Here is a 24,859-nt window from a genome sequence, read left to right as displayed (position 1 = left end):
AGGAATCAGGATTTCTTTCACCATCTCTGAAAGACTTAAAGACAAATCTGAGAAGGAAACAACAAAGTAAACAACACGGTGATGAATAAACCTACAGCTGCGTCCTGCAGTAGGTCTTCCAGCCGCGTGACTGTGATGGAGCGGTCGCATGTGTACTTCCTCTTCATTGTGTCTTGCATCTTTTTGACCCTGTCCTCTGCCTCCTTCACGTCAGAGAAAAACTGGACGAGGGAAGATGTAGAAAGAGAAATTAAACCTCCGTGCTGTTTCAGAGTTCGAAACAGATGAGCAAAGAATACGAATTGTTATTTAATTAACTCTTTATGGATCTTGTGACCATATCAACTGGGCACAGACAGTTTTTAAGTAATGAAGTCCTGCAGTGTAAGTCAGTAAACGTACCTGGAAGTAGGCAGTGTTTTCTTTCAGGTGGGTTTCGATGCAGCAGCAGAGCTGGAGGATCCAACTCCACTGGGTCTGCAGAGCTGCAGTAAAGGCCTGAGGAGGGAGGGCAGAGGGAGAGACAGACTACTGATGAGAAGGTCAAATAATGTATTCTAAAAATAATACAGTCACATTTGTTTGAGTTAAATTATTGAATTATTTCTGAAATGTAATGTGGTGTATGTAGTGAGTGAGTTCTACCTCGACAGTCTTCCTGGCGGGGTGTCCGTCTCTCAGCAGTTTGTCTCCTGTGGCCTGGACCCCATTCACCTTCTTCTCCCTGAGCTCCAGCTCTCTCATCAAACCCTGCTCACAACAACAACAACATACAGCTGTTATAGTATAAACCAGAATCATACCACTGTCATTTATCACAGTGAGAGCACTGTGGGTAAAACTTGTTAGAGCATCACACTGTTACTCTACCGAGTAGTTTTCCTTCTTGGCTGCCATGTTGGTGTTTCGTTCGCTCCAGTCGTAGTTGACCTCCTCCTCCTCTTTCTCATTCAGCCACATCAGCTCTTTGGTTGCTGCGGTGACGAAGGCGTGAAGCTGGTCCAGGTAGCGCAGACGGGCCTTAGAGGAGTTCTGCGGTGACACAGATGACACACGTTATGATACTCTCTGAGGGACAGAGAGATATTCTCCACCTTCCCTGCGAGGCTGCTGAAAGGTTAGTGATGCAGCTGTTGTAACTTACCAGGAGCTTGCCATACTGCAGCTCCAGTTTTCCCAGGTAGTCGCGGTAGGCAGCTTTACTTGCAGGTGAGACCTGACTCTGGAGCAGAGGAGAGGCAAGGTCATAGGTCAGTTAAGCGATATTTGATAAAAAATAAATAAATCTGTCTCTGCTTCAACCTAAAACATTTCTTCATGTTTTCTGTTCGTACCTCATCAGCCTTCGCCCTCTCGATCTTGGAGCGGAACTCCTCCACAGACTGGTGCAGGCCGCGGTGGCTGCCCAGCTGCGACTCCACAGTGGGCAGGTCGGATCCCCACTCTCCATCGTCCACGCGGCGCTGGTTCTCCTCCACCCAGCCCAGCAGATCTTGGATGTAGCGCAGGGTGACTTCATCCAGCTCAGGCCGCACCCTCATGGGGGCCTGCTGCAGGACCTGGGCGGTGTGGATCTGAGTCATGGGGATCTGCGTGGTGGTCACGCCTGACTTGAGGCGCAGGTTGTACTCGCTGCGGAGGTTCACCAGCCGCTCGTGGAGACGATAAACCCTAGAGGCAGAATCAGTATGAGATTATTTGTTTATTGTTTACTAAAAGAAGAGACTCTAAACTCGGTCTCTACAAATGTTCCTACCTCGACAATTTAGTGAATTAACAATTAATCAAAGACAAAAACAACTGATAATGAATTTCTTTTGCACCTGCGATACATCTGCTCAGCTTGGAGGTGGCGTCCGTCTTTGAGAAGCTGAACGTCATTGAAGAGGAAGCGAATCATTCCTTCTGCTTTTTCCAGATCTGCCTCCATCTCTGCTGTGTGCTGAGCTGGTTTCCCTGAGCTCAGCATCCTCACATCCTGCAACACGCAGACAAAGAGATTACAGCACTGCTGTGGCATGATGATTTGTGCTCTCTCACAAAGGTTTGTGTCTCACCGTCTGCAGCAGAGTTTCCACCTGGTTGAGCTGCTCCTCACACACCCCCGACTCCATCTGGACCTTACTGACGACTCTCTGGAGTCGCTCCAGCCTGTGGTTGGAGAGGGGGAGTGAAGGGAGGAGGTCAAAGGTCAGAAATCACTTTAAACAAAGTAAAATACCCAACAGTCAAACTATCCTCCTGGGTTTTTTTTTTTTTTGCTTTGTCGCTCTGATGTAATTAACTAAATTAAAACCCATCTCATTACAAATAAGTGAAAATGAACTAGCAGACTAAAAATGTTAAATGACAAAATCAAATCGCTCACTCCGTCTTCTGCCGGAATAAATACTTTAACTCGTATCCTTGATGCATGAAGGCCATGATGGAGCTCTGTCTGTCCACTAAGGCAGAGACGATATTTTTAAAAACTCTCCACAACACTTTCTCAAGTGCTGTAAGAACCAGAACCAATAGCTACGCCCTACCAACCTTGTGATTATAGAAAAAGTTTTTGAGCAACTATCAAATTATTGTGAGGCTGTTGCTGTGGCGATGGCACAGTTGTCATGTGTTTGCCCTTATATGACTTTTACTTCCCAACCCACAAAAAGCCAACTCAGTTACATTTCATTACCAAAGTGGACTTAATCATTAGGAAATGAGTCATCCTCATGGTCACACAGTAATAGAGTTTGCTTTGGTAACACACAGCATGTGATGAGGTTTGGTTCGTGGCCCTCTTACCTCTCAAATTCTGTCCGGAGGAGACGCTCTCTCTCCAGTATGGCGACATGCAGACGACCCCATTCCTTCTCCACATCAAGGGGGTGGTAGCCTGGCGGCACTTTGACATGTCCTGCCTGGACTGCACCCTGAAAGATAAGAACCACACACAGTTATCTCAAACGATCGATACACCCATCCAAACATTTGGAGGTGGTTTACCTAAAACTAAAACAAGTGGAGTATGATTGTTAGGGATTTCTGCCAGGGATTTCTGGCAGACTGCTTTGAAGGCAGGAAGACATCATATTTTAGGTGTGTGAGCTGTAAATTCTGTCTTGTATTACACATGGATTAATCTCAGGACTAGGCATTCTTTTTGAAAGTAACCACAGTGACAGGATGGACAAGAATCTAATGGAGTGATTCATATATATTAGATGTTCAAACCCGAATAGTTAACAGTCACGTAAAAGCTCTACATTGTGCTTGTGTTAAAGGTCAGCAACTAAGGTCAACAAATTTATTCGAGCCATGATGAGAGAGCTCACCTCAAAAGACTTGAAGATGTGTTTGGATCGGTTCTTGTCAGCCTCCTTTGCAGGGAGTTCTGTTTCCTTGAATTTCAGAAACTGACGCCAAAGAACCTGCAGATCAGAAAAGGGACGAATGAGTTCATCATCAGTTTCATCGTCATTGTTCCTCTGCTGTAATGTTATGAAAACAACCCAGACCCACTCACCTCGATCTCCTCATAGCTGGTGGGGAACTTCCTTTCCTCGAAGACGAGGATGTGGTGTCTGATCCACTGCAGCAGCATGGTGACGAGCTCATAATACTCCTGCCAACGCAGCTCCAGCTCCTGAAGCACAGATACAGTCAAATGTTCAAGTTTAATATTTTTTTTTATAATGATTTAGGGGAAAGATAGTTTGAAGATGTGGAAGAGGCGGACTCACGTTGGCTTTAACACCATCCTGGATGTCTGGTACCCTGGGCATGACGTCATACAGAGAGGAGACATATGTGATGATGGATTTCTCATCTGGATGGGGGACATCCACATCTGTAGAGAGAGAGACATAGATATCAAAGTGGAATAACCCATAGGAGTTTCCTTGTCATCTGCTTTGCTAATATATAGATCTGTGCACTGAAATGGAAAAAAACCCACTTTTCTCCAAAAAGTGTTTTTCAGTGTCCTATAATCTACTATAATCTAGGTTTTTCTGAATAACTCTTCTGTGTAAATGATCCCAAAAGAGAGAATAAGCCCATTGTCAAACAGTCCCCAAATTAAAAAAGATGACTCCTCTCACCCTCGGGGTCCAGCAGTCTGGTGACGCCCAGGTCTCTCTCTGCCACACTGAAGGCCTGTTCCAGATTCTCCTGGTTGCTCTGTCGGTACACTTGACTCATGTCAATCAGAGTGGGCCTGTGGACAGAAACCAGCCACAGGGAACAGTGAATGGAAATTGGTCATTACACTGTCACTGCTGTCCATCACTTTCAGATAAAAGTCAGATTAAGGCCTTAAATCAGATCTGACAGTTGAAAACCCATTAATTGTCTTCTGACATGAGCCCTTACATCTAGATGTCTGTTTTTGCATTTTCTTTCATTTTGTTTTACCTGCCAGCCATAATTCCATATTGACGGCTGGCAGATAAAAAAAATGAATGAATGTTACATGCTTTATGTTGCTGGAGGCAGGTTGGTCATGAGAACTAAGTCTTTCCTGATACCAGAAAGGGCAAGCAAAAACAAGAACCACACTGCCAGAGAAGCTCAAAATTCCAGGATCTTTTTATACACAAGACCGACACTTTGCCTTTGAGTGCACTTTGCCAGAAAGATAACCGCAGTCTAATAACATGTAGGCACAAGCACAGAGCATCTAATAACTCTTGGGAGATGCATCTTAAGTGTGCATCTCATGCCCAGAAATACCAGAGATTACTCTGAGGACACAGAATATAAAGTAAATTCTGCACAGTTAAGAACACTTTTGCAAAACATCAAATTTCAGGTATTCATACACTTGCACCACTCGCTGGGTGTAGCATTCTTTGTGTGCCCGGATTGGTTCTCTCTCCACATAGCAGGCCTGTCTGTAGGACAGCCTGTCCCTGCTCAGCTGGATGATGTGAGGCTCAGATCCTGATTCATGCTCCTCGCCGTGAGACCCTCGACTGGAGCGGACCCCGGAGCTGTGGGACCCTTGACTGGAGCGGGCCCCGGGGCTGTGGGACCCTCGGCCCGAGTCGAAGGAGTTTTCGGCAGGGACCTCCTCACACAGCATGACCACCCTGTCCTCCAGGTCGCTGAAGGAGCCCGCTGTGCTGCTGGAGGCACTGTTCAGACGCCTCTTTGAGTGGAACTTCCTCTTCAGTTTTATCATTGTAGTAACGGTCACGTCAAACGTACTAAAGGTTTTATTTTGCAAAAGCTGAAGTTAGAAAAATAATTTGAATCTACAGGATTATTAAGAACGATTTCATCCTTGCTCGTATCCAGAAGTAATTCCTGCTTGTATTGAAGTCTTCCTCTTATTGTCTGTTTTCAGCCAAATGTTGGTTTGACCAAATCACTGTGAGTCCTCTCTGCAGTCATTTGCAGCTCTGCAGCTCTTTGCGTCCTGCTCGTCCTCCACCAAGAAAGAATCTATGGCAGAGCAGTTAGCGTACCTGTGTTTTGCTACAACCTGCCGAGCCTCCAGTGAGCATACCTCCAGGGCAGCCTTTTCTCAAATTAGTGTGATACACCCACACCGTCAAAGAAAATGCTCTCTGTTTTCACACCGAATGATGCCAGCTCCAGTTCTACATGCTCTTTTTGTGTCCCGTGGTGAACTATCCTGCAGTGCTTGTTTGTCTGTGCAAACACAAAGACTTAAAAGTGGCACCCCACCCAAAACATATGGTTAGAGAACGAAACGGTCGCCTCCTGTACACTAGAAGGAGAAGGTGGCTGTTAAAGTTTCCTTACTGTGGAGAACGGTGGATGTGGTCAGTTCATTACAAGCAAAAAAAAGAAAGAAACATTTCAAACCACCACAGTCTGTATGCATCAATATGTTCCAAACATACTTTTACCCAAATATGGTGAAAGTAACTAATACTGTCATTCTCTGTTTTGTTGCCACAGCATTGTTGAACATACTGAGCGTCCAGATGGACTGTGAAAATGCGGAGACGTTTGCAAAGCTTCTATTGACACTTTGAGTCCATTTTCCTGCAGTGAAAACTATTTAAACCACCATTAAAAACCACTGACACCAACATGATTCAAAGCAGCTTTTTAGAGCCTCATTTAAACCTGCAACGTAGAGTCTGTCAAAAGGATGGTAACATGTTTAAGTTTCAATTCATGTGTCTGTCAACACTTTCAACTTCTCCCAAGAAGCCTCCACAACTGGTGAGTAAACAGTTAGAGTGATTGATAACACGGTTGAACAGCACTGTAATTATATTTAATGTGCAAATCATTAAGGTGTGTTATAAAACATGTACTGACTGTTTCTACACATGTACAAGTCACTGATGGGTTTAGAACTGTTCCATATACTTCACAGAAAAAGTTCTACTTGTTGACAAATGCATTTTATATTATATTAAAATCACTAGTGCAGTGTTCTATAAACTATTTATTAATTGTTAATTTTCTGCTTATATTTGCTTAATTGGGGCAGAGGTTAAAATAAAGTATTACCAGAAAGGATTTTGACCAGAAACCATCCAAGTGTCAATGAATGAACTTAAGATAATGAATGATCTAAGGAATTTAAGCCTGACATTCAACTCAGTGTCTGATTTACACACAACCGATCCACATTTTGTCCGGACAAGTCAAACCGTAAAAACTCAAATATGAATTTTGCATTCCTGCTGCTGAACCTGCTGCAATAAATAAAAGAGACACAGCAACTTGAAATATGCAGAAGGTCACAGAGAAGACCTTTTTAACTGTTTGTAAAATTCATTTCCTGCGGTGTTACAAGATCCCGGGCAGGCTCCTCTAACCAGAAAATGTTTCTGTGAGGTTTGAAAAATTCTTCACTGCACCAGTTCTCCATGACACCCTTTCTTAAATTATTTTTTTGTGCCACTGTTCTTAGAAAGGTGGGTTTAACCACATTTTTAACATCATCATCTCATTTTTGCAATTTATTCCTTCAGATCTATTTTCAGTTTTTAGTCTCGTTATGTTTTTCCAGTTTACCATTTTTATCCACAGTGGGACTCAAACACTTATACCTGGCAGGACATGCTTTAACCTTGATCTATGACGACCTGACTGACTGCAACTCACCTGTGTTTGTGAATGATGGCGTTGAAGAGCTTTCCATCCCTCCAGCTGGTGGTGAAGTTGTCACAGCGCAGGCCCTGGTATCCCTCCACCATCCTCTGAGACCACAGCAGCAGCTTCTCTTTGGCCGTCATGTCGTCCGACTGACCGTTCACCTGAATGTCTGAGATCTGAAGGAGAAGATGGTGCAAGCAGTCAGTGATTTAATATCCAGATCAAGCAGATAGTAAAGATTTAAAACCAGAGTGGTAAAGAGATGATATTAGGATAGGTGGCAAAATTAAACAACCAACCAACAAAGCAACAACAAAGCATAATTCTTCCAAGAGATCACATATAAAGTTACCATAGACAGTTTCTTTGATATATTGAATATGATTGAAGTGTTGAAGGACAGAAAAAAAACTTTTTCCAGTTGTGTCTGCTGATTTCTTCCAGACTTGAGATGACTCACATTTTGAACCTCAAATAACAACCACCACTTTTACTTGGAGGGAACATGAAATCCATTAAACTCTCACTGTTTTGGAGAGAAACACAAACGTTTTGTGATTCTGAGCGACCAAAAACAGAAATCATGACAGTGAAACTGTCTCTGAGTCACTGGTCTTACAAAGTTATACTGTATGTTCCAAACACCAATTCTCAATAAATACTCTTCTGCTGCTGTAAATGAATGTTGGACTGTGTAACAAAACCTCCACAGGCAAATTCCTATTTTTTAAGAGCTGCGAGACTAAGCTATGAGTCACAAGAACGCAGTACTAAAAATCCCTCTGCAATATATAGAATTCTTTTGGTTGGTTTTGTTTTTAGAATGAAAGACCACAGACTACAAAATAAACTGCAGATTTAATCAATACAGATGCTGTTAAAGTAACTTCTCACTCAGTCTCGTTTGCATTAATCCATTTCCCAGTAGTTGGCATCTGTGTCGTATCTATAATCAGATGTACAAACGGTATTTACAAAAAGGCTTTAGTATTAGCGTTTTAGTCAACTTGATGAAGCAGGAGGACGGGACTCTCTACAAAACCAGGTACACGTTATAAAAAGTCGCAACAATCACAGGAAACCTTTTGAAAGTTAACTTTGTATGTTTCTTTTTTTAAGCTTGACTTTTTGACTTGGCTTAGTGCAGAAATCTCCAGCTACTACAAAGATCCAATCAGTTCAAAAGAAATATCTGAATCTTCTGTTTGAATATTTGGGTCTGTGTAAAACTAGGTTGCATTACATGGACACTGCACTTCCAGTCCTGATAAATTTCTCTTACTGGAACACGTGCAGCTTTATGACAACTCCATACTATTTTCAGTGTTTCTGGGTGTGATGATGAGTCATAGCAGAACTACTAATTTCACTTATGGTCTCTTTTTTTTTTGCAGGAAAGGGTGGAGGAGGGAAAAAAGAGGACATTTCTTCCTTCTGCTATTTTCCATCCAGAAGGGAAACCCCGGTGCTGCAGTGTGGACGTGGGCACAAAGTGACTCAGAAACTCGAATGGAAACAGGACCTCCGCCTCTTTTTTAAAAAGAGCTGAGAGAATTTCAGCCGCCCCGCTGTCACGAAGAAGCCCATTATTTAAACCAGGCACCTGTGTATTAGTAAACTGTGAACTGCACCTGGGGAACTCAGAGGAAATTCGCCATTGTTTGTGACGCCTAGCACATACCCAAACAAAGGGATTCTGGGTTTATTTGGAGGAAATGATAGCAGCCTGATGACTAAGTGGATCTACATGGACATTTCTGGTTTTATCACTTGTACAGCAAAGACAAATTGTCCATCTTAAATATTATTTACAATTATGCTCAGTTGCTTATCAGACAACAGTGAAGTTTTATTGGAGAACACTTTCTCCCGAGCCTGACTTGTATGAAGTTTTTGAGTCCTGAGTTGTCATGCCCACGTCTCCTACCAGCTTTCTCATGGGAATCACTGAGTCACACTGAGGAACGAGGAAGAGGATCCCACATCCGCATCCCAACATAACCATCTGAGCCATTATAGCATCAAAGGATCTTCATGCGCTCCCACTCCTTTTTTCCCAAAAACCTACCAAACCATCTGCTAAACGGATATCCAAACATGCCGCTGCCCCATCAGGAACACATCTGCCCACTGATGAATACTTTCCTCCCATGAGTCTGTGCTGCCATAGGTGGTACAAACAATTTGATGCTGTTTATGTTTGAGCATGAGGACTCTTTGACTGAAACCCCTACATTTAGATTTAACGTCTACCTACAGAGCTTCACAGGACCACAGAAAAGAGAAGGATTTGAAATGTATTGGCGTGAAAATCCTTCTTAAAAAAATGAATGAATGGCTTTTTTTTCAGTGTTTAGTCTTTGTGCAGTCAAAGCCTCTAGAAGTGCTGGTAGTTGTGTACAAGAGCCGTGTGTAAGTGCTGCCAAATGTCCAATAGAGCCCATTTGGAAATGATTGGCTGCTGGACTGCGCTGTACTGTAACTGCTGTGTCAACATCAGGCTAAATTGAAGCTGATGATTCAACCTCAAGCAGGGAACAGCACTTTGATTTTCCTTCCCGTGCTGCGGAAGCAAACTAATCTCAATGTAATGAAAGTAAACTGTACAAAATGCATCTTGGTCATACAATGGAAGAATGTCCTCTTATACAAGTAAGTGCCAAAGTGCAGTTTAAAAGATAAACACCACATGTAGCTCAGGAAATGTAAAGCAGCTTTTCCCAACAGAGCTCAGATGGCTCAAGAATGACTTGCAGAGTTTTTGTGTCCAATAACTTCTTTCAAACCTCCTTTGAGTTCACTGCCATAATTACAGTAATTTGCAACAAAGGTATCCTGCTTTACCTGGAAGTGAAGGATGATGGTCCATATCAGGCCCAGGGTCAGCTTGGGGTTTCCATCTGCAATGTCATCGTTCCTGATGTTGACCAGTTTGACCTGAAAGTGGAAGTGGGAACCAATAAAATAATTCAGGATCCAGTTAGTTTATTTGCACTTATCACACATTTGTGAATAAAACAAAACTCAACATGGATGAAAACAGAGGAAACAACATCAAAATGCATCCATCATATAAATATGCATTGAAAAGCTTGTTTTGCTTTACCGACCTGTCTGTGTTTGAGAAAGTCCAGAGCGATCTGCACATTCTGCAGCTTATGGAAGCGCATCCGGCCTTTCTCCCGCGGCTGCAAGAGACGAGATGACGCCAAACATCAGGAGGAGAGAATGCATGAGGTTTCAACTAACAGCTAGGCCCCATGACTGAGGAACGGGTGTTTCAGTGTCCAGCAACACCTTTTGTGTCTAAAACAAAGATCTATTCTACTGTACAGAAAACTTTACAGTCATGGCCTTTGAAACTCAAATTAAAAGACAGCAAATTTGAAGCGTGATTCAAATTCTGCGTGGTTGTGATCAAAGCGTCTGGCCAGACCTTCACCAGATCTGACCCTACATGACCCTGAAATGCATTGGAGATCCAGCCAGGATGTCTGCAGGTGAAAGCATGGTGATGAATGACAAACGATCACTGTGATTCTGCCAATTATCAGTCTCAATCATCTTCTCTGAGACCTACGCACATTTTTTTTATTTTCCTGCACCTTACGAAACATCGTTCACATCACACAGTGTCTTAGATTTAATCTGTAACACCGTCCAATCCATAAGCATCTACAGTCTCTGAGGCTGTACAGGACAGAGTTACCCCGGGAGTGATGGCCATGACATGCATTGGTGCTCCACATATTAAGCTTTCAGCCAGTGTCAAGCTTTGCTCCAGAATTACATATCAGCTTGCAGCGATGAAATTTTGGCTCTTTTGCTTTCAATCCAATGAGGGAACCCAATACTTGCAACTCTTGTTTGACCCTAGATAACTCCATTTGACGGATTTAAAAAGGACCATACCGGTGGCTTTGTATGTTAATTCATGTGGAATATAAATTACTGCCATAAGACTAGGGAAAAATGGATGGATTTTTTTTATAATAATAATACTGGTTGGTTTGCAGACGAGGGCTGTAGTACCAGTCACACTGTGAGAATTTGCTCCTAAATTTCTGACTCCGTATGAATCTTTGGTTACCAAACCTCCAGATCAGCTGTTGATGGTGGATGGGTGTCATATGGGACGACCGCTTTGGATTCACCTCAGATACAAGGACTATTTGGCAAAGAATTTCTTGGTTGCACACTCAAGCATACTAGCACCACATTCATAAATTACTGCATATATGTTGTCGGTAAATCAAACCCAGAAGACAAACAATGTCATTTGCTGCCTTGAAAAGTTTTGCAGACGACTCTGAAGTCTTACGAGGATGTAGAGTATGGTCCTTTAGCTACGCAGAAATTTAGTCATAACAAATACTGTCTATTGTTTAAGTAATTTTCTCTTTCCTACAAAAATTTCAATCATAAAACTTAATTGTCAAATTAATCAGCTACACTTCACATACGAAAAAGCACGACCAGAAAGTGTTTAAAAAGTGAACAATAACAGTAGAATCTACATGCATCTGTAAGCAAAACCACTAACACCAAGAACATGACGTCTGAGAACTTTAGCCTTTCTGCTAGCTCACTGATAAAATGGAAGAGGACGATGTTTGACATAAAAAGGGACAATATACAGGGAGTGTGACTGTCATCATGCATAACCCAGCAGCCACCTGGGGTGGTGACACATGCCACGCCCGAGGAGGCGGCCAGCCACGGTCCAGGCGCCACTCACCAACCGCACGTTCCTCACAACGTCACGTTCCCTCGGCTACCACAGCAAGAGCATCGCAAGAGAAGAAGGCAGAGGCAAAGGGGGAAAGGTCAGGGCAAAGGTCAGCAAACAGGAATTAGATAAAGGAAAAACCAGGGGTCAAACAAGTCAGTGCAGAAAGGTTACGAGATGGAAGCAAAGAATGAAAATTAGTGTTTTAAGGTTACATCACCAGACGGTGTGCTCCCAAAAGACCAAGTAAAAAAGAGTGCGCATAACCTCAGCATGTACTGAAATGTCCAAAAATCTCTGGAGAATCAGATTCAGCACATGCAAGAGTGGAGACAAGAAGCCCACCAGAATAATATTTGACTCAGATAAACATTTAGGACAGTTCATGTTACAATGGATTGACTGGACAGAAGAACAAATATGACAGCAAATAAAATCAATAGGACAGGAGAGCAGGGAGAATAAGAAAGGTTTGGACCAGACAGGGGGTTACGGCAGAAGCGGATATCCTAATATCTGAAGGTCAAAGGTCACTAAAGCTCACCAGTGTCTCTCCAGAGAGCACCTCCAGCAGGGAGATGAGGTTGTGTCCATCTCTGAGGTCCTCGTAAAGATCGGTGATGTGTCTCTGGGCCTGTACCGAGAAGAGAGGAGACAAATTGTACATTTTTAGTGACCTTTTATTGATCATTGCAGGGAAATACTTTTTTTTTTAATTCATTATGTCAGTATCTGTGTTGAATCACTGCAGTTACTGATCTCCTCAACAATGACAGCAAGGAATTTCACACACGGTACAATCACATATGAATTAATAACTTAATTTCTCCTTTAAAAAAAGAAAATAGCTTAAAGGGAAAAAATGTAAACACACAATAGCGATGGACTGAAGTTACTGTTTGCCTTCTGCAGAAGCAGCTTGGTCAAGTTGATTCTTATTTTCATAGTTTTGGCCATCATTCCTATTGGGAACGCAGCAAGGAACATGAGTGGTTTGATGATCAGCTATAAACAAACACCCAGTTTAACTAAAATGATCTAACACAAGTGAGCACACTAACATGTTGGCTGGAACCATAAAGTTGATTTGCAGAATCTAAGGGACATTTTCAGTGGAGAGTGTAGGTAATAATTTTACCTGAATTTTCTCTTCCAAATAAGTTTAGTAAAACCTGGGATTTGTTTGACAATTCTCTGTTCTGCTAATCGCCTGTTTTCTTTGCCTTCTTGGTGATCTTTCTGCATCTGCTAATCTCAGAGATAAACATTAAACCAAAACTGAAAGAATGAGACCCAAAACTACAAATTAAGACTCAAGTTGAAAGAAACAATCTTCCTTTGAGACTTGTAACTGTGTACCTGAGCAGAAGATAATAATCACACTGCTGAAACTACTTATAATATGTCTGTTTTTTGCCAGTTGCACAGCAGAAAAGGTTCTTACAGCAGTTAGAAAACAGTCCAAGTGTTAAAATGAGGGGAAAAAAAGGTCAGAGGTTAGCAGGAAAAGAGCTCAGGTACAAAAAATTGTGGAGGGGGGTGAGACGGGGTGAAAATGTTAACATAGACATGCAGGCAGGAATGAATGTGTCCACTCAGCACTCTGCTTACAGGCAGCACCTACCTCTACCTTCCAGTGCTGGGGGTGGGGAAAGATGGGAGGACAGGATGAAGGATGGAAAGAAGAAACAGTTTGATGTGAGAAGATATTAAACTCCAGGGACAGAAGACAGAGGGACGGAAGGAAAACACACAGACACTGGTTTGATTTGACAAAGTTTTTTTGTTGTTGTTTGTTTTGGGGTTTTTTTATGGTATATGATTTGATTCATTTCATTTTTAAAGCTAAAGCAGAATAAAAACTACTTTCAGCTGCCTTGCAGTACTCTTCATCTCTTATTCTGATCTTATTTGCTTTGGGACACATAAAACTTAAATAAAACACTAAATTATGTCTGGTTTTCGTTCTCTATAATCCAAAGTGACGTGTAAAACACAATACGGCAGATTGTGCTTTTGAAACAGCTGACCATGAGGAGTGTTCTTGGCCTCAAAGTTTAATCCCATGACTCTGTTGTGACCATGAGTCCCAAAACACCCCAGGGGCAGTCGGATCACTGCCCCGCTCAAGTCTTTTGGACCCAAATCTGAGGGATTTTTCCCGACAAAGAAACAGGGACAGAAGACAAAGCCTGTGAGGCATCTCGGACAGAGCGCCGTGACCCAGGATGCACATGGAGGACGGCACACATTCTTTATGGTTTAACACACATCAGTACACAGGTGAAAACAAGGATTCATCAACCTGAACATGCCTCTGAGCAGCAGCCAACACAGCCCAGGTGGATTCATCTCTCACTTTAGTTTGTTTAGTGGTCGCTGAAAACATTCCCTGGAAATATGATCAGCGACACAGCTACGTACTGTTGTCTGTTGTGTGTGCAGTGACAGAGATTATTACTTTAAACCTAATGTATCCTAATGATTCACAACATATTATTGTTACAACAAAACAAACTGAAGGCAGCAGAGTGGGCTCTAAGAAACTGTGAATGGCATTTTATCACAGTTTTCTGACATTTCATAGAAAAAACAATCGATTAATCAAGATTCAACCTGCAGATTAATCTTTATCAACTCTGTCTGACCAACATTATAAAACTCACAGATATTGAATTTATTAGGACTAAAAAGAATAAAAACAGGAAATGATCAATCACTGAATTGATCAATAAATTATCAAAGTTGTTGTTTCAGAACTAATTAACTAATACTGAAAATAACTGTGGCTGTAGCTTCAGCCCTTTACTCCAACTGTTTAGATCAGAGGGTTGAATATTACATACTCAAAGTGTTTCCCTTTTAAAGGTCATGGGCCAGAACAGTTGAAGTATTGCTTTACAGTGTCACGGCCATGAACACATTTAGGTCTTGTGGCCCCACAGTCAGTGTAGGAGTCCAGTCCTGGAGCCTCCTGTTCCCCTGCAGAGCCCTGAGGAGCCGCCCTGACAGTCTGGAGCCCAGATGTGAAACCTGACCGAGCCCGGCTCACGGTACCGCTGTTAAAGCGAGGCCAGGTGTTCGTGACTCACTCCCTCACACGCACACAGTACAGTTAACACAAATGGCATGTGCGGATCTTGTTGTGCAGGGAAGTGATTTGTGTTTTTAATCTTTACCAAAGTGTTTTTAAAGGGAGGTGTTAGGAATCACTATCTGATTTTGCTCTGTATTCTGCTTCTAGTTTATCTGCTGTTGCTTTCAGGTAAGGTTTTCCAGCACTGAGACCTGGTTAGATCAGACAGTTCAGTATCAAGGAAACATTTTTGTGTAATTTAAGCTATTGCAACCAGGTGGGATATGAAAGAAACTGCTGGAAGTTGACTAGAGAACAACTTTTAGGGTCATGTAAGGATATCCAGAGTTTTCCGTTTAAGGTTTTTTATTTAGAAAAATGCCCCAAATGAAGTGAAGTGAATATTTTATTAGCTTTTCAGGAGTTTTAAAATCTGGCCAAATGTACATTTACTGGAAAAAAAATTATTTTTATTAGTGAGTGTAGCTGAAATGGGTTCTTACCTTAATCAGGTGCTTGTTGACCCATTTCGTGAAGGTCTTTTTCTGAACTCGGTCCCGTTCATCTGCGGAAATACAGATAAAACAGACACGGACACTCGGTTTAATTAATTGTGCGGTAAGAGTGTACACATTTTACCTGTTTTAACTCCAAAATGTTTATAGTTTACATTATTGCTAAACATATTTTACATCCTCTCTGTGGTTTCCACAGGGTAACTTTTATTTCTCATTCTGATTTATTTCAATAAATCCTGAGGCAGTAAAATCTGGTAGTGCAAGAAAGAAAAAGCAAAAATTGGAGAAAAATCATAAAAAACAAACATTATTCTGCATTTCACAAAGTTTTTTTCTGCTTTTCTGTCCTTAGTAATCCCACAACCCCCAAGACTTATTTTGTGACCCCTCAGAAGGGTCCTGACCCCTACCCACTGCTTTAGAGCATGGTTGGCAATAAACAGTAGTTATACTTAGTGAGCATAAACATCCAAAACCACAGTTATAGTCCCACATCTGATGAGGGAACCCTACAGGGAACAATCACATGAATTAAAAAAAGAAAAAATATGGTTTTCCCAGAAATGAGAACACTGAATATGTGATGTTAACAGATGCAGCCTCAGAAGGTAACCTATGGTGTTTTAAAATATCAAAACAAGAAAGGAAAGGTGTTGTACTTGTCAGGGGAAACACGAGTAAATTACATCTGACAACTCTCAGATTAGCACCTCTACAGGAACATGTCCTGTCCTGCAAAACTTTTGCAGTTTTGATTTTGATTTCACACTCTGATTATTCCAAATAGGACTCTCACATACCACCAGGTACTGTATATGTTGTGCAATGTTTTCCCAACATTTTATCCCCCCATGCAGAACCTCTGGAGAGAGCACACACGTTCACCTCTTCGCCAAAGGGCTTCATTAAGTGATGAGGGTGGTTGTCAAACACAGAGGACGGTGTGACGTAAGAAAACAAATCTGTCTTTGAACAGAAGTGATTGGGATTCGACACAATGTGGCTTACTAAGTCTGGCAAGACAGTTTACAGCATTATGGGTAAGAAGCTTGATTCCATTTTCTAAATAAGAACTGAGATCAAAGCTCGCATAACAGAGATGATCAGATGGAAAGGGAACAGAGAAACCAAAGAAGAAGAAGACGACAACATCCCGTTGTGCCAGTGCCCGTTTCAGGGTGGCATTATGTTGATGACTCACTAACACATTCGTGACTGTTTCAGATTTGAAACAGAGAAGTGGAAATAAACCATAAAAGCCAAGAAATTCTACTATTTCATTTCATCAGGAGCGCATGATTTTGCAACCTGTTTGGATAAGTGTGATTAATTCAGAAAAAAGAGATTGTTCTGTTGGAAAGAATCTTGCAAAAAAACAAAAAAAACCCTATTGTACATTAAATATTATTCCAGCTGCTGGTTCCTTGTGCTACTGAAAACAATGTGAGTAATCAAGGTCAGACACCGACTGAAAGCTGCTCTTAACATTCCAAAACTCAAACTAGTGAAATACACGCCACAGAAAAGCAAACCTTACTGATCCCTCTCACAAATAATGTGTTTGCCTGGCTGAGTTTTGTAGCCCGGAGCTACAGACTCAGCTGTGGATGTTTCTATGTTGCTCTGTTTGAACCTTTTAAGGTGAGGAGAGAGATATCAGGTGTCGTGAAAAAGCACTGCTGTGTGTTTCACACTTTTTAAACTACAAAAAAAAAAACAGGAACAATCACAGTTTGCAAGTTATTTTTCAGTTCTTCTGTCTGTAGAATAGAAGGTCTTTCATCTGTGCTGCAAAGATTCAGATCAGAAGTTAGCATGAAAAACAAAACAGATTTGTTCACTTCAGTCTGTTCTCCTTCTCAAAATGGGTGTCAGTACAGTTGGCCAATAAAAAGAGGAAAAGGCATGACACATAAAGGGGTGTGGTCCGTTTGATAAAAGGGAGGCAGAAGACCACCACAGACAAAACTGGATCCTGTGCATATTAAGACATTAAACAACCTTTATATATATATATATATATATATATATATATATATATATTTTTTTTTTTTTTTTTTTTTTTTTTTTTCATAAAAAGCGGTCAGAACAAAATGCAAAAGAATTCAGATGAATGAATTTCAATCAGAATGAATTTTTAAATGGGTCCAAAAAAAAAAAAAAAAAAATCACATACAACGTTTAGGACTGAAACAAAGAAAACCTTATGACAAACTGTACCTTTCCTGTAATCCATGGCCCTGAGCATGCCCTGGTAGGGGGTGTCCTCTATGAAGACCATGTCACTACCCACACTGTCGGAGGAGTAGTTTCTGAATCTCTGCTCCATCGCCATGCAGGTGTTAACCCAGCGATAAAAAACAAAAACAAAAGCCTCTGCAGGTTGAGAAGCAATGTATTCTACTGTTTGAGACTTCCACTTCTTCTTATTGCCTGAAACACTGCCTCACAATGAAGGATCCTGCATTTAAGTGGGAGTGTTCAAGTCACTGATTCAGTTCCTGAACACAAGTCTTACTCCCTTTTTCCTCCCTTACTCCATTTGCTGTCTCTAACATTCTGCGCTCCTATTTTTTTTTTCACCAGCTCTTGCAAAATGCCTGCCCTGTGGGCTGTAGTGTCAGAAACTGTCATTCACCGCAGAGTGGTCTGTGGAGCAAGAGGGAAGATTCCTAACGTGGCCCCGGCCCTGTGATGTACACCCCCGACCCCACCCACCAAACCACACCTCACCAAAGACCCTCACAAAGCAGCCGAACGAAACAGACTCCTGCACTGATAACATCTAAATGCATGGATTCGTAGACCTTAAGTAACACCCACGTGTCTCTAAGTTTATTTTAGCAGCCCTTATTTTTAGTCAGTATCTAAACGCTCAAGAGAAAAAAGTTTTTTTAAAAATATGTTTTAACCCATTAACTACAAATTGCATGTAACTGACATTACTGCCAAACATTTTCCAAACCATAGATTTCAGACTGATTGCCTACTTCGCTGCATGATAAGGTAGATGCAGGTATGTGCAAGGATGGCCTGATATCAACGATGTTGGCTGTCTAACAGCACGCTTTTAATGCAACAAACCACCTAATTAAAGCTCTCCATTTCACTACGAATGTGTAATTTTTTTTTTTTTTTTAATTTGGTGAATTATATTTTCTAACACCACCTAAATGGTTCTGGCTTAAAACTGTTGTACCGTCCAGCAATAACAAATTCTTTTCCAAGATATAAAAGCAATTCTTTGGAGAACTGTTAACAGTGATGTAAAATATAAGAAATCTGTAGTTTAACAGGGGTAAATCTACTGTGTCCAACTAAATGTTACATGACAGTTAAGTTAATAAAGACTGTACAGATCACTAATCCAGAAAAGAGGGCAAACCCTCATTTAGATTAAGCTGTACAGCATCACGTCGCTGGAGGTGGTTAACCCCAAATGAACTGAACTCCAAGTGTGTGAGCCAGCAGTCACAAGTGTGTGGTCGGAGGGCGGACGGCTGGACATGCCACACAAGAGACTCGATGAAAAGCCTGTTCCTGAGCACAGAGACGCTGCCAAGAGGCAGCAGAGCAAGGCAGTGGAAACAGCGTCCTCAGCCATTTCTCAAAACGCGACAATCGCAAGAAAATCTTGAGCATGAACTCTCTATGTCCATCAGGACACGATTACGGGGAAACTGGCACTGTACATGAGAGACAGCAGGAGGCGTTGGTCTACAGGAGAGAATACAGTCGCAAGAAGAATAGAGGCATTTAAAGATTTCTAATGAGAACAACCTGCGAGGTGGAAGTTTTATTTGAACCATATGGTTTGGACTATTTTTCTTAGATGAATTTCCAACCTTGTCCAAAAGCTTCCGTTGGTCCAGTTCAATACCACAAATGAACAAAGAAAGACAAGAAAGGCAGTAAGTCTTGGCTTTCAAAAAGCCCTTAACAGAGTAACCACACTGCTGCAGTAAATTAGCCCAGACACAAAGCAGCTATTGTGGCTCCGAGTGTATTGACAGAACAGTGAGAGTCTATGTGCATGAGAGCAAAAAGAAAAGCAGAATAGTTACATCTGCATATTTTCCAAGCAATAACCTCCTCTTCAAACTGCTTCTGTCCAAGATCATCAACAAAAATCATCTCTAACTGAAACAAAACACAGCAATGTGTTTTGGGGTTTTTTTGGGGGGGGTTTTTGCAGCAAGGTTCAGATGTTCAGGTTCTCTAAACTGGCACCTCCACCCTATCACATACATGTCCCATAGCACCTAAATGCCTGTAACACCTCTCACCCTTAGGAGCATCAATTTTCCGTGCAGATACTGACATAAGACCGTAAAGGAGAGATTTTTTGGATGCCAACAGAGGGAGGTGGCTTGTCAGGACTTGAGAATTGGAAGCTACTGATATTACACCTTCACCACATCTCAAACCGACCCTATAGACCCCTATAATCCCTAGAATTTAAAAAAATGCCTTAAAAGTGACTGGACAGTCACTGATTCATTAGTTTCTTTAAAACTAGCAAAGTATCATTTTTGCAAAATCCTAACATTCTGCGCCAAAAGCTAACGAAAACTCTAAGGTTGAGAGAATGTGTCCAGATGTTTACTAACAGCACACTGTAAATATTCACTTGCTGTTGCTTTTCCTTGCATAAGTGCATTTCCATCATTGCTGCAGGGTTGTGCAGCCCAATGCGCTGGAAGCAAAATCCTGAATTAGTTCTCTTGACGCAACAAGGCATTTCCATAAAATTCATTTCGATTTACTGATTTAAAACCCCATTTTCTATAATATTTAAAATGTAATAAGGAGGCATGAGCACTTTTTCGGACGTAATCACCTATCAATCAGCCATTACCAACCACATGCTGGTTGGTAGACACAGTGCAGGGCTGTGTGCATATTTCTCCTTTCCCTGTTGCTGATAACATGCAGTGATAAACCTGAGTAGTGAGAGCTGATATGAGTTTTACAATGACAGTTCTGCCGTGAGAAGCATGCAAGTCTACGCATTCCTGCCGAGGGCGCGCCCACCCTCCTCACAGACAGGGGGAGCCGCCTCTCTGCGATAACACCAGCCCGTCCCAAAAATCTCTGTCTGTTCATCTGTGCAAGTGACAGCATGCGATGTCAGCCTCTCTGAGGACAGGAATGTTAAGCAGCACGGAGTATCATCTGGCTCACAGGTCCTGATGGGGTTTATAATGCAGGGATGATGGTATGACTGTTGGATCGTTCAGGGAGGAACGTCGCCAAGGTGAGGAATGGAAGCCCCAGGGCATTATGGGGCAGATCCAACCCGAAGAAGACAGAGGTCTGTCTGTTATTATAACTAAGGAATTTATTCCTTTTAAAAGCAAACTCAAGTGGTGATAGGTGGAAGACAAAAGCAACAAAACATGGGAGATGAAGATGGACAATAAACTCTATGGGGCCAGAAAGCAGTAACACAGAAGCATTTATTGGGCAATGTTGCCATTTAAAGTTGCTGATGAAGTTGCCCTCATTGTGTTCCCCCTGCATAATGTTAAAGGTCTGGTGACTCCATCTTGCTTTTGTAATAGGAGTATAAGAGTATCCAGGGCAGGATGTGTAGAAAAACATATGTAATCAGGTACGTATGGTGTTTACAATCTTGAGAAAATATGAGGACTGGATAATTGCTGGATTTATGATCTTCAGATGTGATAGCCAAAGCCGTTAAAGAGAAGATAAGCTGGTTGCTCAACACTGTTTGTCTCCCTCTACTGCTGGAAAGGCTGCCCTGCAAAACATGAGAAAAGTCTAAATATGTAACGCTCTACTATAATCCACTTTAATGCCTAACTGGTAGCTGACAACTTTCTTTTGTCTGAGTCCCTAACGAGAGCTCAGACTACTGTAAGGAAAGTCCAAGGTCACTCTGGGCCCTGCAGTGTTGACTCATGTTTATAGACATTCACTTTTGATTATGGGAAGACTGACTTGTGAGTTGTGGTTGCCATGACAACGCAAACATATACACACACACACAGAAGCTGCCCATCCATCAGCGCACTATTTCCAAAAGAGTGGTTTTGGCCCTAAAACCTCTGGAGAACTCAAACTTTGGGGGAGGAAGGAATTTCTCACAGTGCTTAAAATAACAATGTCCAAGGAAACAGAGACATTTAAAATTACAGATAATCTTTGTCACGCATTCAGGGGGGCGTTATCAGTGGGTAAACAAACATTAGGTAACGTTTACATTCGCTTTGTTCAGGTCGAGCCTCTCACCACACAAAGTGTTTACTCGTTCATCCACGGTTAGTGTATTCAAATGTCAACAGAGATCATGTCAGGAGGTGTGGTAGGTTAAACAGTTAAACACTGGGACACAGTTTTTAAAAAAAGATAGTGAAACACAGTCTTTGGACCACAGACCTCTGTTTCAAGAAGTTACTTAGTAGTAGATTAGTGGATCTGCAAATGATCAGTGTCATTATTCACTAATTTGCCAGTTATTTGCTTGATCAATCCATTCAATGTTTGGTTCACTGAAAGTCAGAAACTGGTCCAAAAGCAGTCTACAAAGACATTCAGTCTGTGATCATTAAAAAAAAGAAAATCAGCAAAATATTAACATCTGAACAATTACTTAATTTACTGGTTATTGAAATGATTGATTAATCGTCTCAGCTCTATATTACTATTTGCTCTGTGGGAGAGGAGACTGTCATCACTGATTATGCTCACGTACAATATTTCCTTTGTGTCGACTTCTACAAAAGTGCAATCAAAGTTAATAAATTCATAATAAAATATTAAAAGCCAACACAGCTTTGCTCAGAGACCTCCTGGACGCCCACTCTGCTGACCCTCGGGGCTTGCTGTATTGTGGGTGGAGGCACGGAAAAGGTTAATATCAACAACATCAGCAACCCAGCGGCCCCTCCCAACCAGAGCCTCCTCCTATTACAATCGCAGGGAGAGATGGAGACGGCGGCTGAGCGCTCGGACGTACCTGCGCAGCACATTCGGCTGTACAGATGAGCCCCCACTTCTCCGCAGCTCATTTCGTGGATGTAATTAGTCCGTCGATACATAATCTCCCGTTCCAAGCCTCCGTACCAGGACGGCACCGCAGCGCGCATCGTATCCTCCACTTCGGCCATCCCGGTGCGTGTCTGTGCCGCGCGGTAAACGCACAGCGCGCCGGACTTTCTTGAAAACGCCCCCTGACTCACGTATTTTTCGCGTGTGGTACCAGCCCTCAAAACTTTTTCTCTCTCCTCTATCCAGGCCTCATGGAGGAGAAGGAACACACACAGGGTCGTGTCAGATTGCAGACACTTTGTCACAAGCCCAACCCCCTTTTGTTTTGTTTGGTGAGATGAACTGGAGAGCTGTCGGCTGCGCCATCCTCCTCCGCTGTCGCCTTCATTTGTGGCGCGTAATAATGATTTGTGCCATTAAAGCGCGGCTGAGAGGGACGTCCCCGAAATACACACAGGCAGGGTTATATACACCACTGAGGGCAACACGCTGCGTCCCTATTTTAGTATGTGCGATGTCTGTGCCTCTCCCAGGATTGCATAACCCCCATACCCCTTGATGCAAAGCAGAATAAATTCTGGGAGAACACGTTTGATATGTAATGATTACAACCAGTGAGAGACGCTTCTTTATATTGTCTCACCGCAGGTACTGGCTGTTCCCAGAAGGACACAGTGCAGCTCACAGTGCCCGCGGTAATAACTCATCACTTTCCCTCCACATCCAGAACAGCTGTAGGTAATAAATAACCCAAACAGAGGCGTCTTGTTTTCTCTCTTTCTTTGCTTAAATGCTTCACATTCACCAGCAAGTACATACTCATTTTCAACTCAAGGCAAAATACTAACCCCTGTGACTGTAAATACATTTTATGTCAAGGCAATAAATGTCTTTTATTAAGGGGGAGTGGTTTCTAAGTGCAATCTGGCTTTAAGACTGAAGTTTAAACAATAAAACAAAACCAGTAAGGCTCTTCAGTAACTTAACAAAACAAACATCTGTAAATTTTGTGTCAGAACAAGCTGAACAATGATCCAAAACTTCAAAGACACAGAAATGACTGCATACATGTCATTTGCATTTTAAGAGTAAATCTAAAAAGTTACTTAAGAATTATTAAGCACGAGTAACGATCTCAGTTGCAACACATAACTCCATCAGTGCACACTTACAACATGAACACATGCTTTTCATTAAATGTCTCCATTGTTTGCTTTCGACTCACAAACAATATCCAACAGTTTGTTAAAAGGAATCAACAAAATTCACCAAACTAGCTTAAGCTACAGCCTATGTATTTGATACAGACTGAAATCCTGTGCGGATCCTGTCAGTTAAAAAAACAGGTCTGCATCTCTGAACAACCAAATTCAAATTAGGAACGATATCTAACGCATCCACTCACTGCAGTGCTATCCAACAACGCTGAAATGTTTAAACCCAAGGTCTGTGGTTAGCACCAAGAGAACTGACTGTAACACAAATAAACGCCATTAACTGCAGTAACTACATGAATTAACAAAATCCGTCAAACACACAATCTCTTACAAAATGCGTCTTTGTTCTGAAAATGATTAAAACTCGACAGGGGAGGCGTGTGTTCAGATTTTTGGAGGAGCTGGTGCCACATTTTTTTTCACAAAGCGTGTCGAGGAGACACGGTTGCTGGTTCTTCACCAACTAAAACATAAACACAGACCAGAGCTGCTGCCCCCTGGCCCCCAACGTGTGGTTGAGCCAGTGACCTGGGCACACAGTGTAACGCTGCGCCGTACGTGTTGTATGACAGAGGACAAGCCTGTCGACTACAGAGGTTTACCACTAATGTGTTTTATGTTATGTTGGTTATTGTGCAGGGCATGTGGGGACGTGGTGGGCGTGCATTGTTTTCAACACTTGGCGTCCTTCAATGACAGCAAGTTTTTTCACTTTTCGGTTAAAGCAGAGCAGGCTGCCCTGCCTCCTCAAGTCTGTTATTACTGCCACAGTGAAAGGAGACAGGAAAGTGAGTCACAGCTGCACATCACGAGCCAAAATCTGAACCCAGTCCTTCAGTGTTTTTTGTATGTGGCATGTGGTTTAGCAGACATAGCCGCCAGTCTACTGGGGCGTCCAGGAACACTGGTGCAGATTTGGGTGTGGCTTCCTAAATGGATCAGACACATTCAGTGTTAAGGCTGGCGCTGTGAAGTTAATGGAGCTTCCTAATCTTCAGAGAGCCTCACACAAAACTATTAACGGAACTCTCAAGGCAAAAGAACAGTGAGAAACAACAAAGGACGGCATCACAGAGTGTTCAAAATAAACAGAAGCCTGAACTCATAACGGTTTATGATTTAAAGAAGCACATAATCACTTAGTGTAAGTGGCTCTTTAATTATCTGTGGACCCACACAGGGCTCAGATTCCTTTAAGGTCCCGAGGATCTGCCTGAGGCCTGGCGAAGGAAAACCA

At 42.1% G+C, this 24,859-nt stretch overlaps 1 protein-coding gene across 12 annotated transcripts in view; it reads right to left on the bottom strand.

Annotated features, from left to right (window-relative positions):
- Nucleotides 1-24,859, bottom strand: part of pleca (plectin a) — a 78,573-nt gene that overhangs the window by 18,977 nt on the left and 34,737 nt on the right. For 3 of the 12 annotated variants that reach the window (XM_041054225.1, XM_041054230.1, XM_041054223.1), the window contains exons 2-20: nt 15,377-15,438; nt 13,422-13,436; nt 12,342-12,431; nt 10,179-10,256; nt 9,913-10,005; nt 7,078-7,244; nt 4,086-4,201; nt 3,726-3,832; nt 3,509-3,628; nt 3,318-3,413; nt 2,788-2,915; nt 2,058-2,151; nt 1,824-1,978; nt 1,335-1,671; nt 1,145-1,222; nt 871-1,032; nt 646-750; nt 403-498; nt 96-221 (exon numbers count right to left, since the gene is read on the bottom strand). In XM_041054225.1, the coding sequence (XP_040910159.1) occupies nt 96-221; nt 403-498; nt 646-750; nt 871-1,032; nt 1,145-1,222; nt 1,335-1,671; nt 1,824-1,978; nt 2,058-2,151; nt 2,788-2,915; nt 3,318-3,413; nt 3,509-3,628; nt 3,726-3,832; nt 4,086-4,201; nt 7,078-7,244; nt 9,913-10,005; nt 10,179-10,256; nt 12,342-12,431; nt 13,422-13,436; nt 15,377-15,438 (2,225 nt within the window). Of the gene's footprint in view, nt 1-95; nt 222-402; nt 499-645; nt 751-870; nt 1,033-1,144; nt 1,223-1,334; nt 1,672-1,823; nt 1,979-2,057; nt 2,152-2,787; nt 2,916-3,317; nt 3,414-3,508; nt 3,629-3,725; nt 3,833-4,085; nt 4,202-7,077; nt 7,245-9,912; nt 10,006-10,178; nt 10,257-12,341; nt 12,432-13,421; nt 13,437-15,376; nt 15,439-17,611; nt 17,727-22,373; nt 22,772-24,859 lie in introns of those variants that run through there. The other 9 variants (XM_041054229.1, XM_041054231.1, XM_041054226.1 and 6 more) reach the window with 4 other exon arrangements.

Source organism: Toxotes jaculatrix, chromosome 13, assembly GCF_017976425.1.
Source record: "Toxotes jaculatrix isolate fToxJac2 chromosome 13, fToxJac2.pri, whole genome shotgun sequence".
In the NCBI taxonomy this organism is placed as follows: Eukaryota; Metazoa; Chordata; class Actinopteri; family Toxotidae; genus Toxotes; species Toxotes jaculatrix.
The sequence above is the reverse complement of the archived record's forward strand: the minus strand, read 5'-3'. Positions and strand labels throughout refer to the sequence as shown.